Source organism: Trichosurus vulpecula, chromosome 2, assembly GCF_011100635.1.
Source record: "Trichosurus vulpecula isolate mTriVul1 chromosome 2, mTriVul1.pri, whole genome shotgun sequence".
In the NCBI taxonomy this organism is placed as follows: Eukaryota; Metazoa; Chordata; class Mammalia; order Diprotodontia; family Phalangeridae; genus Trichosurus; species Trichosurus vulpecula.
In genome coordinates, this window is record NC_050574.1 from 258,417,130 (window position 1) to 258,436,692 (window position 19,563).

A 19,563-nucleotide genomic window follows, 5' to 3' on the forward strand; every position below is an offset into this window, starting at 1 on the left:
GGAGACCATATATCCTTAGGAGTATTAGGGATTATTAGTTAATCAAAGTACTCTCTCTCAGCATTAGAATTTTCCATACTACATCAAAATAATGATTGGTCCAATCTGCTTCTCTGTTCTGAAAAGGATCTTAGTGGCTTCTAAGGAAAAAGACTCGTGGAACATATAACTAGCTTGTTCTGACCATTACGTGTGATCATTTCACACCTTCAAGCATGAGATTTGATTACCCATATCTTAGCATGCATGACTTAAAATGATATTAGTGGTCATTAAATCATCAAATCCTATTTAAATTCTAGTCAAAACATTTAACTCAAAGACCTCTTGAACCAGAGAATTCCATGAATTCAACAATCCACCCAAGCCACCTCATTTTCTCAGAAAAATTATCATATAAGCAGAGAGTATTCCCCATAAATTAATTTGAATAATGAATGTTTTAAGTAAAAAAGAATACTTCATGCAGGTAGAGATAATATGTGACATCTGTAGACACAAAAGATAGATTTTAACATCTGTAGAAACCAAAATTCAAAGCATGCACCATAAATGCCCAATTTCTTTACCTCATAAAAACCCCGTACTAAGCTCTCTGTTTGTTGGACAACACCCCTCTCAATCCTCCACTTCACCATTCTCTCGATGTATTCTTTCTTGTTCTTCTCTGTGACTGGGATATTGGCACCCCCTGGCTTTAATTCTCGTTCGGTGATCTTGGAACAAATATATATATTTACATAAATATTTTTAATTGAATCAAAGTATTACAGTTTAGTCAAAAAAGAGACCATCACCAAGAGCATGAAAAAACTTCACCATACTCTGCATAAGTGCATATATCTCTGTAGTACGAGAATTGTGTCTTCCATACTCTGTCTACAAGAGACCCTCATCAAATGCTATGCACGCAGTGAGCACTTAGTAAACCTCATCTGACTGATTATCTGATATCAAAGAGTTTCAGAGTATCAGTACTTATTTCTAATTCTCATAAATTAGGCTGAATTTCTTTGAGGCTCTGGCTTTTTGCCATCTGAATGGCTGGATTAGGACTTTTCATAAATCCTGATATGGCTTAGCATTTATTACATATTGGTGTCTAATGTTTAAATGCAGATTTAACTTTGAGAGTAAAGGATTTATATTCAGATGAGGACCAAGGTTTAAAAGATAGCATGAATTCTGGAAAAATAACAAAAAGCGAACAGCAAGGTATATTAATGAAAGAAATCACTGACGCCCCTCCCATACTGATGCTGGGAGAACAATGTAGACCAATGATTCTATTTTGTGCATCTGTATCAAAATATCGATTCAGTTCATTTTACAACTGCATTTTCCTGTCTGAACAATAGCTATGTACAAAGATGTATTTAGTATGTGGGTTCCATGAAAACAAGGGTTTTAAAAGTGTACTGGAGACATAGAAAGTAGCTCATAGTGGATATCGAACCTTTGAAAGCAAAGAATAAGAAGGAATACACAACAACACACGTAATACATTGTCATTTAGCTCCTTTCCCTCTGTGATGGCATTGTAGTTACTGGAGACAGACTCTGCAATGAGGAAGTACTTCTACAGAGTAAATGGACACACTCACCCAATTTAGGAATTGTCATACTGAACCAAGAATAGCCATGCCTGATGTTTGTCCACTGACATAGTTAATCACCTAGCAATAAATTCTAACAAAGCAAATAAAGAATCTGACCACAATGCTTTAGCAGCACATACCTGTCCAAAAACTTCTTCATTTACAGTAAAGGTGAGGTCTAGGATATCATGTATGTCATTGTCTTTCATCCACTGAAGGCTCTGGTGGAATTCCTCATCAAGGTATTCTAGATCACTCAAATCACACAGGCTAACGTATCAAAGAGAAAGATGTTTATTATTAGCAGACACTGACAGACATTAGGATAAAGATGAACGAAGCAACAATGACTCCTACGTTTCTGTTATTTAGAGTCTAAAACTGAGCTAGTGAAAAAAACAACTTTGTAAAGGTAATAGAGCTTAGAGATGGAATTGTGAAGATTGTCCACTTCAGTGCTTTTATGTTCTGCATGAAGAAACTGAGGCTCAGAGGGGTTCAGTGAAGTCCCCTGTCCTAGAGATACTTAAAAGCAAAGTCCCAACTAAAACCCAGGCCCCCTAATGTCTAGTCCAGGGCTACTGCCACTATGCCACACAGCCTGACAACACTGATCTCTCATTTTATAGACAGACTAAGAGCTGAGCCATATCCAGCTAGAGGGCAATGAGTTCGGAATGTGGAAAGTAAACCAACAGCAGCAAAACCATTAGGGCAGATAGGAAGCTGGAATAAAAATCAATCAGTTAATCAAATAGCATTTATTAAGTGCCTACAATGTGCTAGGCAGGTCCTGGGGACATTAAAAAAAAAGGACAAAAATGAAAGCCCCCACTTTCAAGCAGTTTACATCCCACGAGGTGAAGGGTCAAGGGCAACACATGCAGTTGTGGGTAAGGGACAGGTATTAGTAATTGTAGAGATCAGGAAAGGCCTTATGTACGAAGTAAAGCCTGGGCCGAGCCCTGAAGGAAACTAGAGAGTCTAAGTGGTAGAAGTAAGAAGAGAGTGGCCGTCAGGCACCGAGATGGGAGATGGAGGGCCAGTTTGGCTGGTGCGAAGGATGTTTGAGAGGAATAATGAGTAAGCGATGCTTCATACTGTTTCTGGGAATGTCAGCTCATCTTCACAAAAGCAGCTAGAACGAAAGGAAAAATAATACTACATCTTCAATTCAACAACCAATTCTCTTTCAAGGTTACACTTTCCTATTGGGCATCGGAACATTTTTCTGGTGGTCCCTTCTTTTTTGGCTCATCGGAAATTCTCTTTCCGAGTGTCAGGGATTCGCTTTAAAGAAGATAGATAAGAAGTTGGTTGATGTAGGGATAGAAGTGATGGTCAAAGGTAGAGAGGAGTATGGGTAGTGGTAGTATTTCTGCTAAGATCTCCTCACTTTGTTTCTACTCGTCCCACAGACAGAACAAAATACGGCCTACCCGTGCTTGGCCTTGCACTGTACTGCTTATTATAGGCCAGAACCAGCTGTCTGCTCCGAGGAAAGATTGCTAGCTGCAGTCTTTCATTTTTATAATAGTACTGAAAATTCCCATGGAAGTTTTATTTGTACCTCCCTCCACAAATCTAAATTTTCCTTTCACAAAGGGATGGTTTTGAGCAAGCAGGGTGTCCCAAAGACATAGAAAGGGCCATGGAAGATGAGAAGTGAGCCAAGAGTAATTTAAAGTTTGCATCAATGTGAAATATAAAATCCATCTCAAAGGGAAGAGGACTCGGTGAGTCATAAAGACTAACCCACAACTATTCTATTAATAATCTGAATTAATGCCATAAGCATTCCAAAGCTGCATTTGAAGTACAATTGTTTGGAAGAAACATGTGTTACCAAGTATGAGAAAGATAAAATGGTTCAGAAGATAGCAAAACTAAGATTTTGTGGGCAATCCAGAAATAAAGGGGAAGAGAAAGAGAGTATGGCTCGACAAATAAACAAAACTTCAAAACTTATTCAGTTTCAGAAAATTTGTACAGCTATAAAAACAACATCACAAGGAAGATTGTGAGCAGATAGGGAAACACTGACTTTGACAACAGGAATTTTCCATTTCAATTAAAGGGAAATGCTGTATTTTTTCCATGCTGATTAAAAGAAGAATAAAAATAATTTTACTCACATTCTGAGAAGGGCCTTATAAAATGGTCGTGTGAAGAAAGCGTCTAACAAATACTGGTGTATCAGTGCGAGGCCAAGGATTCGACCACTAAACCTGAACCTGAACAAGAAAGATAGGAAACAGATCGCACGACCTGGGTTAGTGAATTATTAAATGGTTCCACATGGCCACAAAGAGTTCATATACATCCTACATTAACTAGGCCTACATTAGGCTAAAAAAAATCACACCCCAAACTCGAGTCAAATTTGTTTGGCTTAGTTATCTTTGTTATGTGAGTAGCTAGGTGGTTCAGTGGATGGAGTGCTAGGCCTGGAGTCATGAGGACCTGAGTTCAAAACCAGCCTCAGACACTTACTAGCTGTGTGACCCTGGATGAGTCACTAACCTCTGTTTGCCTCAGTTTCCTCATCTGTAAAATGGAGATAATGATAGCACCTACTTCCCAGGGTTGCTGTGAGGACCAGATGACATCATAATTTTAAAGTGCCTAGCACAGTGCTTGGCTCATGGCAAGTGCTGAGTATAACCTAGTACTAAAAGCCAAAGATTTTGTAGTATAAATGGTACTCTGCGTGCACCAACTATTCTGCCAATATGAGTTGCTCATTTGTATTTGTGAGAAATCCCCGAGGGTTACCGCCTAAGGCATTAACCAAGGCATCCTGGTAGCCCGCGGTGCTGATTCTGCTTCCAGTTTGTTTGGGTTAATGCTGGTGCTATTTCTCTCATATCTACCTAGCACCAATTCATTTTCTGTTGCTCTGGTACACAACTAAGTATCTTACTCTGCAGAACTTCCCCTTTTTTCTCTCTCCCTCCTCCCTAATCATGGTGGTTATCCTCTCAACCTTCAGGGCAATGAAAATCTCTGCCTCTGGAAGTTTCGGGGGTTTCCTACAGACAACGCGCCACCTTCTAAACATCTCAAGGCACAATTCATTCTGATTCATTTTGGAAACTTTCTTGAAAATAACTGACATTATTCACCTAGATGACTGAAATGTATACCCCCACATTTCTCTTTATCTCGAGAGTAACGATGCTTCTGGTGGTTGAAGCTGATGGCTTCCCTAAGTCAGTCTCTTGAGCAGCAACAGATATGAGACATACGAAGAGCTACAGTTTGTTCCTTTTTGTTTCTTCCACCAAAGTTGTATTCCTCCCACTAAATGTCTATTAGATATCAGTGACTGCAGGGCAAATGGTAGCTAAAATGAAGTTGTGGTGAAAGTTGGACATACTAACCTCTAAGCCATAATTAGATTTTTCCTCAAGCTACTGGCAAAAAAGGGGCATCACGAATGATTTCTCAGTATACGACTAAATCATGTTTTACTCACTTGTACCCAGTGTAAAACAAACAGGCACTCTCAAAAATAGGTGCTTTGAAAATTTTGAAGTCCGTAAGTAAAGAGATTTGGAAAAAAAAAAAAACCTTGAAATTAAACAATTTAAATTAAAAAATAAGCTTAACTTGAAATGATAATAAAAAGATCTCATGGTTTTTTTTAAAAAGACTTTAAGAAAAGTCAGTAGCCTCAATTTAGAAACTGTGGATTTACAAGTGAGCGATAATATGATTAGTCATTCCCACTGACATTCTTTTCCATTATTAATTCCTTCTTTGCCAGTGCCCTGTCACCAACCCTGGACCCTCCCCTCTGTGCCTAGAGTCCTCTCTCCCCTGTATCTTGCTTAGCCAGATGAAGAATTCCTAACCTCTCTTCTTCACCCATACTTTGCCTGACCATTAGTAAGGAAGCTCCCTGAGGGCAGGGACTATCTTTTGCTTCTTCTTGTATCCCCAGGGTTTAACATAGTGCCTGATATAGTTGGTACTTAATAACTCTTTATCAATTATTGACAACCACAGCTGCAGATGCTGGACCAGCTCTAATCCTTTGGCTGCCCTAGAGATTCTGCCCAGGGCAAATTTCCTAACATACTTCTTCCTGCCTTTCTCCAGGTTGAGGAAGCACAGAATAGCTCAACATTGTACTTTTTTTTTTAACCAAACCTGTGATTTCATCACTGTGGTGAACTTTTGGTGAGAAATTTCCCCTGCCAATGCCGCCTACTCTGCAACATATGGTTTTAGGGAATTACTAGGAAGAATAGAGACAATAAATGCCTTGTCCAGGGTCACAGAGTCAGTAGGTGTCAGAAAAAGGCCTTGAATCTAGGCCTTCCTGACTCCCAGGCTAACTCTATCTTCCAAGCCAGGCTGCTTTCAACTTTTGTACTATGTTGACTAGGTAATGGCTTAAATAGGCTTTTGTGGGCTAGCCTGGGAAGCTTGTCATAATTTATAACGTAGTTTTTAAGAGATAATGTGTTCTGTGTTCCAAGTAACCTACTTAAAAATTGACTTATGAAAAAATAATAATTCAATATGTTGGAGACTATATATTTAAAAGCAACCTTAAAGAATCAAATGGGATTTCTAAGCAAAATCGTGGTTTTAGTCAAGAATTAAAGCAGGTATCTATATTTGAAAAAAATCAGGGCACATGCATAAACTAGTGTTAGAGAAAAAATAATAGAGGAGAGCACAATTCTCAAAACTCCATTATCTTACCATTCATGGTGATTGTCTACAAAAGCAGACATGGGACTTATTTGGACTGTATATGTATCATTAGCTGAATATTCAAATAAGCCATAATATGGATTAAAGAGTTCTCTGGATACCAGGAAGAAAAACTCTCTAGAAGGTCCACTGTAATCCAGCCTATAAAAACAAACAAAAAATTAGTGTTTTTTCTCCCACCCAATGCTACATGTAGCAAGTGTATTTTACATAGTTTATCATCACCAAGGCACACTTGTTAATTATCTACTAGGTGACACAAAGTGAGTTAAGTTACTTTATCAAGAACTACAGAAGATTCATGAAACAGCTGCACTTCAAATGGTGAACTTGCAACATTGTACTGATAGATGTAAAAAATATAGAAAACAAGGAAATGTTAAATACACAAGAGAAACTACGCGCTGGTGATTTCTTTAACATTATGTGCAGAAGCCTTTTAATAATAAAATACATTATTCAGGAAGATGGTATGGCTGGAAAATGGTACTGGCCAGGTGGGGAATGAGCATTAAAGACAACAGATAGACTCGATGTTACTCTGGTGCCCCCAAGAAATTAAGAGAATTAGAAAAGGATTTTCAAGCATACTGGAGGAAGACCTTTTATGGAGGACTGATGGCACCTCCCAGGATGAGATGATATGACAGTATTGTGATCCATATGTTCAAAGGGAGCACTCACATTAATGAAGCCATGGATTTATTAGAGTATGTGAAGAATTGAAGTTAATAAATTATATGATGAAGAATTGTGAGAAATGGGGGAAGAGAAGCAGGTCATGGAAGTTGTTTGTTTAGAAAAGGTGTGTGTGTGTGTGTGTGTGTGTGTGTGTGTGTGTGTGTTGGGGGGGGGATTTTCAGTCTCTCCAATTATTCAGGAAGGGCATCCTGGAACACTTATGATTCTAGGACCATAGACTCATAGCTGGAAAGGACCTTGGAGATGACCTAGTCCAAACTCCTCATTTTATAGAAGAGAAAGCTGAGATGAGAATTTTATAGATGAGAAATCAGAAGGGATTGACTCGCCCAAGGCCTATGGATAGTAAGAGTGACAGAATCAAAATTTAAATTCGGGTCTCCCAATTCCAACGCCAGGGTGATTTCTACTCCACCAGGCTAGATTTCAGAAACTTCCCACCCACTGTGCATAAGTGCTTCTTTTGCCACACACTCACTGCCTTCTTGACTGAAGGAAGACAGAGAGGGCTTGACAAATGGCCAAATGGGAATTTCAGAGGCGAAGTAAACCCTGAGAAGATGATCAAAGCAGAACTGGAATGTTTGGATTCAAGTGATCAAGGTTTAAAGTAAATTAGAGGAGACAAGGTAGAGACAGCCTGGGGATTAGAAAGAGACAAGGAAGATGAGGACGTCCTAGGCTGTTGCCTAATAAATATTTTTGAAGTGGAGGATGAAGATCTTGAACTTGATCCATAACACTGACATCTACGATGTCACAGTGGATTTTAGGAGAAGATGATTTTTGTTGGCTTAGGGTGACCTTGCTGAATTCAAAGGGGTAAATGAAGAGATCATAATGGTCTGAATGAAACAACCAGAGTTTGATGTGGCTGAAGTGATAGGGCTGGAAGAGAAAAATGAGAACTAAAGTATATTAAAGCCATTCAAGAAATAACCTATGGCAACACTTAAAAAAGTAGTCAGAGGCCTCATTTAGGAATTCACTGTGGCACAACCAGGAAAGGGGAAGACACAGGGTAGGAAGATGAGCAGAAGAATTCCATTCACTTCATTTTATTTATTATAAATCTCCATCTCTTGGGTTAGATTACTTCAAGAAAATGAAACAAGATTCAGAAAATCATCAGATAAAGAGAACAAAAAAGTACAATCATATGTACTCATATATCTAATGTATTTTCTTGATTGAGTCTCTGTGTGTGGTATTGCTTTGGTAGTTATACAAAGCTGAGTTCAACAGACATGGTCCCTGATTTCAAGGATCTTGAGATATCACATACAGGACAAAGAGCTGAACATGGAGCAAATGAATAAATGCTACAAAAATTCATGCAGTATCGTCTTTGCACAACAGAAGGGTAACATGTAAAGTGAAGCCACTTATTTCCTGCTTGAAATTTAGCTGTCACAGCAGAAGCTCATTGCTTTGACTTTATTCTGGTAGCATCTTTGCTTCATGGAAGAAGTTTTTGTTGCTTTCTGAAGAAAAAAATGAACATCATTTGCATTTTTATTAGAAATCTCACAGAGTATTATGCAGAATAAGTAGGTAGGTGCTCAAAAAAGTTTGGCTGAACAAATCTGTGAAGCAATGAGTGGGACTGCAATTTGCCTTGAGGAACTATACAAGCTCAGCAGTATGAGGTGTTTATGCTACTCACCACTGCCCCAAGAAAAAGAAAACAATATTTTGCAGAAATCTCATAACTGGAATATGCCTTAAAAGTCTAGTGCTTTGTAACATTCAAATAAACTCTTTAAAATCTTGAAAACATTGTCATTCTTAAATAGAAACTGGCTTCTCTGTTTTGCTTCTTTACTGAGTTCAGAGCATAAATAAGATTAATACTCTCAGATGGGGCAAAATAAAAAAGAACAATTTTTTTTTTTCCCGGAGAGAACCAGCCTAACCATCAACAGTTCAACCAAGATGAACCATTCTTTTTCATGGGGCGAATTTTCATCTATCCATTCTTTAATTCTGGAATTAGTCACAGATTCACACTGAGGTCAACACTTAGTTTGTAAGCAACTTGTGCCTAGTTGTGTTTTACATCCTAAATTTACACAAAACTTGACAGCAGTTTGAAGAGCAAGATGCCTACTCCAGCATATTTAACTGAACGAAACATGTCAGAGCAGCACTCTGTCCAGGCTATTTCTATCATTTCTCAACAGCATCTTTTATATAAAGAGTTAATATGACTCATATCAGATGGATCATTTGTTGCATTCCTGTTTTGCCAGTCGGGTTGGTTCCACGGCTAAAACCTTGGCACAGAAATCCAGAAGCTCGTTACAGCAGGCATGTAGCCACACAACAGCTGCGACGAAGAGCATTTCAGTGTCCAAATGCAGATGTCCTATGGTAGCAGTGTGGTTTAAGTTCTGGGAAGGGTTATTCAGGCATTTGCTTAACATCATTGTAGTGCTATGCTGTTTGACATACCACACAAGCTGTGGGGGCTCTGGTATGAGATGATGCTTTTTTTTTTTCAATTAAGAATCACTGAAAATGGAACATTCATGTGACAAATGCAAAGGAAATGATGTAACAACAACAAAAAAAGCCCAACCCCTGAAAATCATTTCCTGGATGTTGGCTTTAAGCTGTCCTGTATGGCAGTTTGGAGACACATTGCTCTTGATTTCACTCTGTCACAGTTATAAAAGCAAGCTGTTAACTACTGAATTATCTAAGAAGGTCTAGCAGGTTACTGTGGCATCACGTTAGCAAGCTTCCTTGCTAACAGGGGTCTAGCCCCAATTATACCAAATCAGAGCTGAGAACACAGAAACATTTATCTTTCCTCATCAGGATTTGAATTATTTAGGCATCTGGTGGGTAGATACTTTAGCCAAGGTAAATGATGAAGAAAACAATAAGTCAGCCTGTCATTCCCTGGTTTAAAACCAATACTACTAAAGGGGATTACCGTGGGATTTCATAGCCTGTTGCTCAGGAGAGGCTGTGTAAGACAATGGAACAAGGGCAGACTCCTCAGTCAGAAGTACAATTTTGCCTCTCATTCTCATTCTCATTCTCATTCTCATTCTTTCTCTCTCTCTCTCTCTCTCTCTCTCTCTCTCTCTCTCTCTCTCTCTCGGTTTAATAGCATTTTATTTTTTTCCTCAGTTACATGTCAAGAAAAGTTTTAGCCTTCATTTTTACAAGATTTTAAGTTCCAATTCTTTTCCCTCCCTCTCTTCCCTTCTCTCTTCTGAAAATGGTAGGCAGTTTGATATAGTTTATACATGTGCTATCATGTAAAAATATTTTTATATTAGTCACATTAGTGAAAGAAGAAACAGATCAAAAGGAAAAATAAAACTATGAGAAAGAATTAAGTGAAAACATTTGCTTCGATCTGCATTCAGAGTCTATCAGCTCTTTATATCAATATGTATAGCATTTTCCTTCGTGAGTTCTTTGTATTTGTCTTGGATCATTGTGTTGCTGAGAAGAACTGAGACATTCATAGTTGATCATCACACAATGTTGTTGATACTGTGTACAATGTTTTTTCCTGGTTCTGCTCATTTCATTTTGCATCAGTTCATACAAATCTTTCCAGGATTTTCTGAAACCTGCCTGTTCATCATTTCTTAGAGCACAATAGTATTCCATTACATTTATATACCATAGCTTGTTCAGCCATTCCTCAATTGATGGGCATCCCCTCAATTTTCAAAACTGTGCCATGGCAAAAAGGGATGCTATAAATATTTTTGCCATGTAGATTCTTTTCCCTTTTTTATGATCTCTTTGGGATACAAACCTCATAGTGGTATTGCTGGATCAAAGGGTATGTGCAGTTGGGTTGCCCTTGGGGCATGGTTCCAAATTGCTCTCCAGAACGGTTGGATCACTTTGCAACTCTACCAACAGCGCATCAATGTCCCAATTTTCCCACATCCTCTCCAACATGATACTATCTCTTTGTGACCCTGGGCTACTCACTAAACCTCTCTGAGCCTGAGTTTCCTGACTTGGAAAATGGACATGACAATATCTGCAATGAGAGTCCTCTTTCTTTGGAATGCTATGATCATAGGTAGGACCTTGGGATCGTAGACCTAGAATGGTAAGGGACCATAGAGCCAAATCAAGCCCACAAGCATTTATTAAGCACTTACTACATGCTAACACTGCGCTAAGTACTGGGGCCATCTTACTTTACAGATGAGGAAACTGAGCGATGTTGTGAGGATTAAATTTTATAATGCATGTGAAGAATGTCATAAACTTTACAGTGTGTTATAAATATCAGCTATTACCATGAGGTGATAGCAGATTAGAGAGCTGATAGATATATGGCCGGAAGGAAACTTAGAGGAAACTGAGTCCACCTCCTGAGGACACTGTAAGTCCAGGATGAAAGGTGACTTGGCCAGGATGATACAGGTAGCAAGTGTCCAAGGCAGGATTTGAACTCAGGCTCAAGGAAAACCTAGAAATTAAGGAAAACTCCAAGTCTAGTGCCTTCTCCACCTGGCCACATTGCCTACTATTATTATAATAAATAATAATAAAAAGAAATGATTAATATAGAATATGCAGCATGGTATAATAGCTGTAATTTATTAAATATTTTAAGATCTGCATTGCATCTTACACGTATTCACTTATTTTATTCCCACAACAACCCTAGGGGGTAGGTGCTATTATTATCCCCATTTTACAGATGAGGAAACTGAGGCAAACAGAGGTTAGTGACTCACCCAGGGTCACACAGCTAGTAAGTGTTTGAGGCTGGATCTGAACTCAGGTCTTACTGACTCTTAGGTTGGAGCCTTGACCCTAACCCTTTACTACACATGACTTTTGTCAATCTTTATAAATCTCAGCTTTCTCATCTCTAAAGTGGGACAAATAACATTTCACACAAGCATTTCCCAGGATTGTTCTGATGATAGTATTTTATAAATGGTACAGTGCCACATACATGTGAGTTATTAATGTCAATAAAAACTAGAAATACTAATTCAGGATTACCAGAGGCAGTCTGGGCTTCACATGAAGGGTAAGATTTCATTTGTAAATGTTAGAAAGAAGTTCCAGTTTCTCTTCCTCTTTAGATGTGCTCTTTTACCCATCTTGTGGGGAGCAGTACAGAATGAAATGTGGCCTGGAGTCCGAATGCTCTGAAACCCCCAAACTAAAACTATTTGCACACATCCTCTCCCTGTTTGAAATGTGGCCTTGCAAGCTGAGTGACTGACATCATTTGATTACACATGAGTAATAATGAACTCATTCTTCACCTTAAAGAAAGGCACCTTTTTACAGGGTTGGCCATAATAGGCAAAAGGGGGAGGTGAAAAGAGATGCTCCTTTTCCGGACTATTACACCTTTGTTGCTTCGGGGTTCTCAGAAGGTAAGGGCTTGTCCAGGGTGTAGCAGAAGACCACAAGCCACCTTCTCTGCCTTTTCACAAAAACACATCCTTGACTCTCTGAGGCATAATATGCGACCTTTAGTTCCAAAGAAAATAACAAATTGGAAGAACATGTGGCACTTCACTGTTTATGAGCACAAAGCAATTGCTGGTATGCTTGTGGGAGCCTGAGAGAAGGCAAGCATAATGCACATTTTCCCACCATGTTCTGTCAAGATGACTTAGTTACAGGCCACTGCATAATTCCACTTCCCCTTTGCTCCCTGGCAAAGACGGCCAACCTGTTAAGTTGAATGGGAATTTTAATGGCATGAGCAAAACTTCCAACTATGACCAAGTCAGATTACTACACCCTTTTGTAAGAAACCAGGCAACAGGGTTAAAAAAACTGTTTGGGTAACTAGGTTGTTATATATTATAGAACTGCAAATGGCCTTAGGGATCATCCCATCCCACCCCCTCATTTTACAAATAAGGAAATGGGAGGGGGGGAGGGGGTCAGGTGACTTGCCCAGGACCACACAGCTAGTGCCTGAAATAAGATTTGAACTCAGGTCTTACGGACTCCAAGTTCAAGTCCCAACATCACTCAAGAGGTAAGTAGCAGATGCAAATCTAGTGTCTCCACTAGAGAACACACAGTCATCTGGCTCAATGCTGATACTGACAACTGAAAAATTCTTGCTGGTTCTGGAAGCATTTTTGTGATTTCTTTTTAACAAAGGCATCTGTGATACTCTGGGAATTCACATTATCTCAACTAAAATGCCTCCTGGAGCTACCCCACCAAGGGTACAGCTCCTACAGGCTCACAGGAGCATAGCTTTAGAGCTGGGACAAAGTGCAGTTAGCACCTACTTCCCAGGGTTGTTTTGAGGCTATAATATTGGAAAAGCACTTTGCAAACCTTGAAATGCTATATAGGTGCTACTGACAAGATAGTCATTGTCATTGTGGTTGTACTTGTAGTAGTAATTAGAGGTCATCAAATCCATACTCCTTACTTTAAAATGAGGAAACGGAGGCACAGAAAGGTTATATAGCTTGCACACGGTGATACAACTAGTGTCTAAGGTAGCATCTGAACTCAGGTCTTCCTGACTCTATGTTCAGCCCTCTATCTTCACTATATTATTTATGTGTACCATACCACAAATTTGTTTATCAATCAGGGCAAGTGATATCAGTAAGAATCTGTAAGGAGTGCTTCCAGCAGATAATTGAGTTCAATTCTAATTTTAACTAATGGTCAGCTAGGTAGTGCAATGGATAGAGCTCCAGGCCTGGTATCACGAAGACCTGAGTTCAAATTTGGACTCAGACCTTTACTAGCTATGTGACCCTGGGCAAGTCACTTAACTCTGCCTCAGTTTACTCATCTGTAAAATGAGCTAGAGAAGGAAATGACAAACCACTCCATTATCCTTACCAAGAAAACCCCAAATAGGGTCACTAAGAGTCAGACATGACTGAAACAAGTGAACAACAACATTTTAACTAAAATTTAACAACATTAAAATCGATTGTGGGCGGGAATGAGGAGGCAGATGAAGGCAAGTATTAAAAAAAACTAGAGAAAATGTGACTGTCTTAGAGACCAATGAGCCTCTAATCCTGGAGCTTCTATGAAGTGAGGTCTACTTTAAATCTGTATATCCCTTTTATCATCCCAGAGCCAAGTGGCAAAAATACTTAAGGTAAAGTTGGGAAAAAACAGCTGAAACTAACCAAATACATACAGAAGAAACATGTCCAGGAGGTGATAAATTAAAGTCACATTGGAATGATTTTCAAGATACTTCAAAGAGGGGAAGATTCCAAAAGAATGAGAAGGATCACAAGTGGTACTTCTAATTAAGGGGGGTGGGGGAAGGCAACTGAGAAGACATCAGCAATCACCAACCATCACCAGCTCATAAGAGCATGTATCTAGAACCGGGAAGAATCCTAGAAGTCATCTTGTCCAGCTCCCTCATTTTACACCTGAGGAAATGAGTCACAGAAATATTCAGTGACTTGACCAAGGTCACACAATAAGCAGAAATGCTGAGATTTGAACTCTGGTCCTAGGACTCTAATCCAATGTTCTCTACTTTTTCTTCTCTAAAGACTCTTTATGAGAATGATTTATTCATGAATATCATGTGTTTCTTTAAAATAAAAACTTGAGGAAATAACAGGCAGACTTTTGTGTATGACATCTACTGTATGTAGGACACATCTTCATAGTCATTCAGTTGTTCAAGAGGTTCAAATAATATAAAGCTTAAAATACTTTTCCCAAACAAGGTGTTTCCCACACATATGTAAAATTGTCCTATGGCAGATGCAACCACAGAGAAGGCACTTAATTAATGTTTGTGGATTGATTGCTATTAACGTTGAGTGAAGCACAAAACAAAGAGATATACTTACCTCACATAGCAACGCCTCTACTTTAGGCATTGCAATAGCCTCCTAATAGGCCTTCCTTCACCCAGCTTCTCCCCTATCTAATCCATCCTTCCCACAGCTGCCAAAGTGATATTCCCAAAGAATAGGTCTGACTGTGTCACTCCCTGTTTGCTGCTCCAGAATGTTTATGGGCAATAAAAACTCCTCTGTTCTCCATTTAAACCGTTCATGATCTGAGCTGGCTTTAGCCTATCGCACCCTCAAAGCCCCAGTCAAGCTAGCCTAGTTATATTACTGTTCCCTATGATTGATAATCTATCTCCCACCTCCGTGCTTTTGCAAAGGCTATTCTGGACACCTAGGATGTTCTTCCAACTGCCAACTTCCTTTGAGGCTCAGTTAAAGCACCACCTTAATTTAAGAATGATTGCTCTAGTTTTTAGCACCCTCTCCCCAGTAACTCTGTATTTAATTTGTATATATCCTGAATTTCCTTATCTTATCTAAAGTTACTTATTGAATTTACTCATCTGACTATGATGTATTTTCCCTGTAGAATCAAAGGACCTTTAAAGCAGTGACTGTCTGCTGTTGTAGCTCTACCACACCCCCATCTCCTTAGTAGATAGTGTCTGGAGCTAAGGTAAGTGAACTTATCTAGAGCATTCAAAGCTTCTCCATTTGCTTTAACCAATGGTTCCAGATATGGATGGTGTGGGGCTGACTGATGGAGCACATGCATTTTCTTAGTGTTAATTGTTAGGTCAAAATTAGCACAAGCAGCAAAGAATCGATCCATAATTTGTTGCATCTCAGCTTCACAGGCTGCACTAGGTGAGCAATCATCTGCCTAATAGATTATTTTATACAGAACCCACAGAGAGCAAACGCTCTGATGGTGGTCAGAAAAAGCAAGAAAAGGACACTTTCAAGGTCTCTCTTAAGAACTTCGGGATCGAATACATGACATGGGAGACACTGGCACAGGACTACTTACCATGGTATGCCCTCATCAAAGGAGGTGCTGCGTTCTATGAGCAAAGCAGAATTGAAGTAGCTCAAAAGAAATGCAAGATGTGCAAATTTAGAGAATCTATCCCAAATGTTCACATGTACTATTTGTGCCTGACCTGTGGTAGAGCATTCTAGGAGCTCATATTGGTCTGATCAGCCACAGTTGAACACACTAACTTGACTCCAACCTACTGATGTCATTTTGGTCCTCTTCGAGAACAAGGTCAACCACACACACGCACACGCACACACACACACACACACACACACACACACACACACACACACGGAGTGTCTGGAGCATCAAGGTCTTTAATAAATGTTTATTTATTGCTTGATTGTCCTAAGGTGTTCACCAAGGCAATGGAAGTTATCTCCTACAAAGCCCAAACAGAGTAACTTGCTTTCCAAATGCTCCATTCACACAAGCCAAGTAACATCCCAGGTGTGCCTCAGTGACATGATTAGTCCTTTCAAGGTCAACAGCTCATCCAACTTTATTTGAAAAACAAAACCAAACCAAAGTGGATGAAAAATCTATATTGTCTAGATCAGTGGTGTAAAACTAAAATAGAAATGGCTCCCTGGCTGCCAAATTGACTTAGAAAACTACAAATTAATGTTATCTATATTGTATTGTAATTTTATTTATTTTTGTCAAACATTTCCCAATCTCATTTTAATTTGGTTTGGGCTGCACTGGGGGTGGGGGTGGGGATTAGGGTTGTCACTTAATGTTGGACTCCTCTGGTCTAGATTATACCAAGCAGTTGGATTGACAATGTATTGAGTATGCCCAGCAGCAAATTCACATGCTGTGCATATACATACGTATTTGCACATGCATATAACATACATCTGGATGCTGGCAGACAAAGTGCTAACTATAGAGCAGAATGACTAGGATGATAAGATTAAGTTATAATGTGAATCTGAGAAATGTGCATTTTGAAGGACTGATTCCAAGCAACTTGCTGCCACAAAAGCCCCTCATATTAATGCCAGTATTTTCTAGGTGATGCCATATGGAACAAGAGGTCACAACTATCAAAAGAATCAGCCTCAGCGGTACACTGATGCCCCTCTGGCACAAAGAAAATTTATAGAACGGCTTAGATGAGAATCACAGAGGATGAGAACAAATAGAGGAGTCATTCTTGTTCTGTGCCAATGGTGGGAGTAGCAAAGAGCAACCATAGTGTGGGGAGATTGAATATTAGTTTTAACTTTAAAACTGCACTAAGACTTTTGGGATACCTTATATAAAAACTGGATGTGGAAAACTTTTCGATTCTTTTATAAAATTCTGTTAAAATTTTATCACAAACTGGATCTGCCAGAATTTCAAGCTTTTCATCATTATAGCTACATACAGAATAAAATGACACACATATTTAAAACCTTCAAATCATTAAAAGGAAACATTTCTAAAGGTCAACAGTACAGCTAAGGATAGCAAGTTGTAAATATTTCAGATTTGCTTTTCTTACTTCATTAAAAAATATTTAAATCAACTTGGATTCCCAGTGTAAACCAGAGGGAACAACTAATGATCTTTTATTATTTATTTAATGTATTTGGGGAAATAGAAATAAATGCTTAATTTTAAGTTGTTCCTCTTTTCCTTCCTAGGAATAGCAACCTATTGCTTTTTCAAAATTTATTTGTTCCTCAATTCTACTTCTCTTTAAGACCAAGATTAAGTATGTATCTAAGAAAGAGGCTCCAGCATAATACCAGAGTGATGTCAACAGGATCTCCTTCCATATGCAGCTGCTTAGGGGTGAGGTCATGAAATCAGCTGGTCTTGTTCATATAAGTTTGTACTGCTAGTGGATAGGCCAAAGTAGGCCCTGGGAACAGCTCACTATGGCCAGGATAGTCAAAGCCTCTACAAACTCTCCTGTTTCTTGTGTTTCCTGTGGATCAACTGTAGCTGTATTCATAGAAAAAGAGCAGAACTGGGAAATGGGAGAGGAGATATTACGTATGTTTATAAAAGAAAAGGGTGCCAAACCCATTCATTCTGGCATTGCTGGTGGAGATGGAGGCAATATGTTCAATTTACAGGAAAGCTGGTTTAGAATAATCAAGCATTACAGTAATCTGTTCTCTTCAAGAGTTGGAAGAGACTTGAGAGGTCATCATATCTACCACCCACATTTTTACAAATAAGGAAACTGAGGCCCACAGGAGTGAAATGGCTTGCCTAGGGTCGCATGGCTAGTAAGTGTCTGGGGCAAGATCTGAGCCCAGGGTTTTTGACTCCAAATCCAATTCTCCTTTGCACTGTTCCATGCTGTCTCTTACTCATGGCTTACTAAGACTCCTCAAGCCACAGCTTCATGCTTGAAACTCATTATGGCACAATAATCCCCCATGGTAAGTGAAGTTGTGTAGGAAGGAAACTGGGGTGTTGGGTGAGGGAATTCATTCTCCCCTCACTGGTTGGGGCAGAGCATACTTCACATCCTATGCATAGCTGTATTAAGGCCAAATATATTTCTTCATTTTTCTTTGGCACACCTGTTTCTCCCAGCCACCTTAATGAACACTAGGCAATACTTTTGGAGTTCTGGTCATTAAAACTATGAGACTCAAACCATTTGGCTTCCGTGTTAATATTTTTGCGTTTCTACGTTGTTGGCTGCCTTGTAAAAGACATGTTCAATCCAACTGAAGAAGGGAGAGTCTACAATGGCAGAGTGTGAAAAAACAGCAAGAATCAGTCATTAACTGGAATGACAAAGGAGATCCAAGGGCAAGAAAAAATCCACATATAACATTGCCCTATAATACAACTGAAGGTGTGTACAGTGACCCTGTCCAGCACCTGAGGAGTGGAGCCGGCAGACGTCCCTACTCTTGGCTGACTGAGAGGCCTGGCTTCAAAACCATGCAAATGAACATGGGCTGACAGAAGATGCTCTGAGATTTTTCAACATGCCTCCAATTGAAAGGCTCACATAGTAGGGAGCTTGGGATCTCTAAAGTCATCCTCACCCCCGAAAAGTCAAATGCAGAATTGGGACTGAGGAAATTGGCAAAGAACAGCAACGGGAAATGACAGAGAACTTCACAACTGTTGTATCTGTCTTGCTCCAAGAGTCTTCAACTGTGTGGGAGTCTAGGACACCTTTATTGCCTAATCCTTATCTGTAGGTGCTTACTCACTGAAGAGTCATAAAGGTTTGATACATTTGTTTATGTCAGGTGGGTATTTTGCCTGGCTTCCTTCCTCTCCCAAGGAAACAGAGAAACTGGGGGTGGAGCTAATTAGGGAGAGGGCCCAAGAAACATTGCTCACAAGGATCTCTTAGTAGGGTTAATAGGATTTCAACCAGTAAAGGCAAAATTGACCTTGTCTAAATAGCATAATGCTTTTTACCCAACACTGCACATAATTAAAGAATATGGACAATCAAATATAAACTTTTCCCTCCCCTAAGTCCCATCTTGCCCCTGGGGGGGGCGGGAAAGAAAAGGGAGCCAAAAATCCCACAGAAATTGTCTTCAGCTGAACATTCATAATCATTTCAATGTCAAATAATTTTTAAATACCTGAGGAAGCCAAGAAAAAGAGAAAGAAGAGAAAGAAACAAAGAAAGGGAGAGAGAAATCAAAAGAGAGAGGAGAAAGAAAGAGAAACAGAAGGAAAAAAGAGGGAATGAAAGAGGAAAAGAAAAGAAGGGAAAGAAAGAGGAAAAGAAAGGATGGAAAGA

General features: G+C 39.3%; 1 protein-coding gene across 1 annotated transcript in view; it reads right to left on the minus strand.

Moving 5' to 3' along the window:
* The window catches only part of HECW2 (HECT, C2 and WW domain containing E3 ubiquitin protein ligase 2), a 211,528-nt gene that overhangs the window by 23,921 nt on the left and 168,044 nt on the right, over window positions 1-19,563 (minus strand). Inside the window, exons 21-24 of the mRNA XM_036744243.1 lie at window positions 6,315-6,467; window positions 3,734-3,832; window positions 1,739-1,868; window positions 570-716 (exon numbers count right to left, since the gene is read on the minus strand). Coding sequence (XP_036600138.1) covers window positions 570-716; window positions 1,739-1,868; window positions 3,734-3,832; window positions 6,315-6,467 — 529 coding nt within the window. The remainder of the gene's footprint in view (window positions 1-569; window positions 717-1,738; window positions 1,869-3,733; window positions 3,833-6,314; window positions 6,468-19,563) is intronic.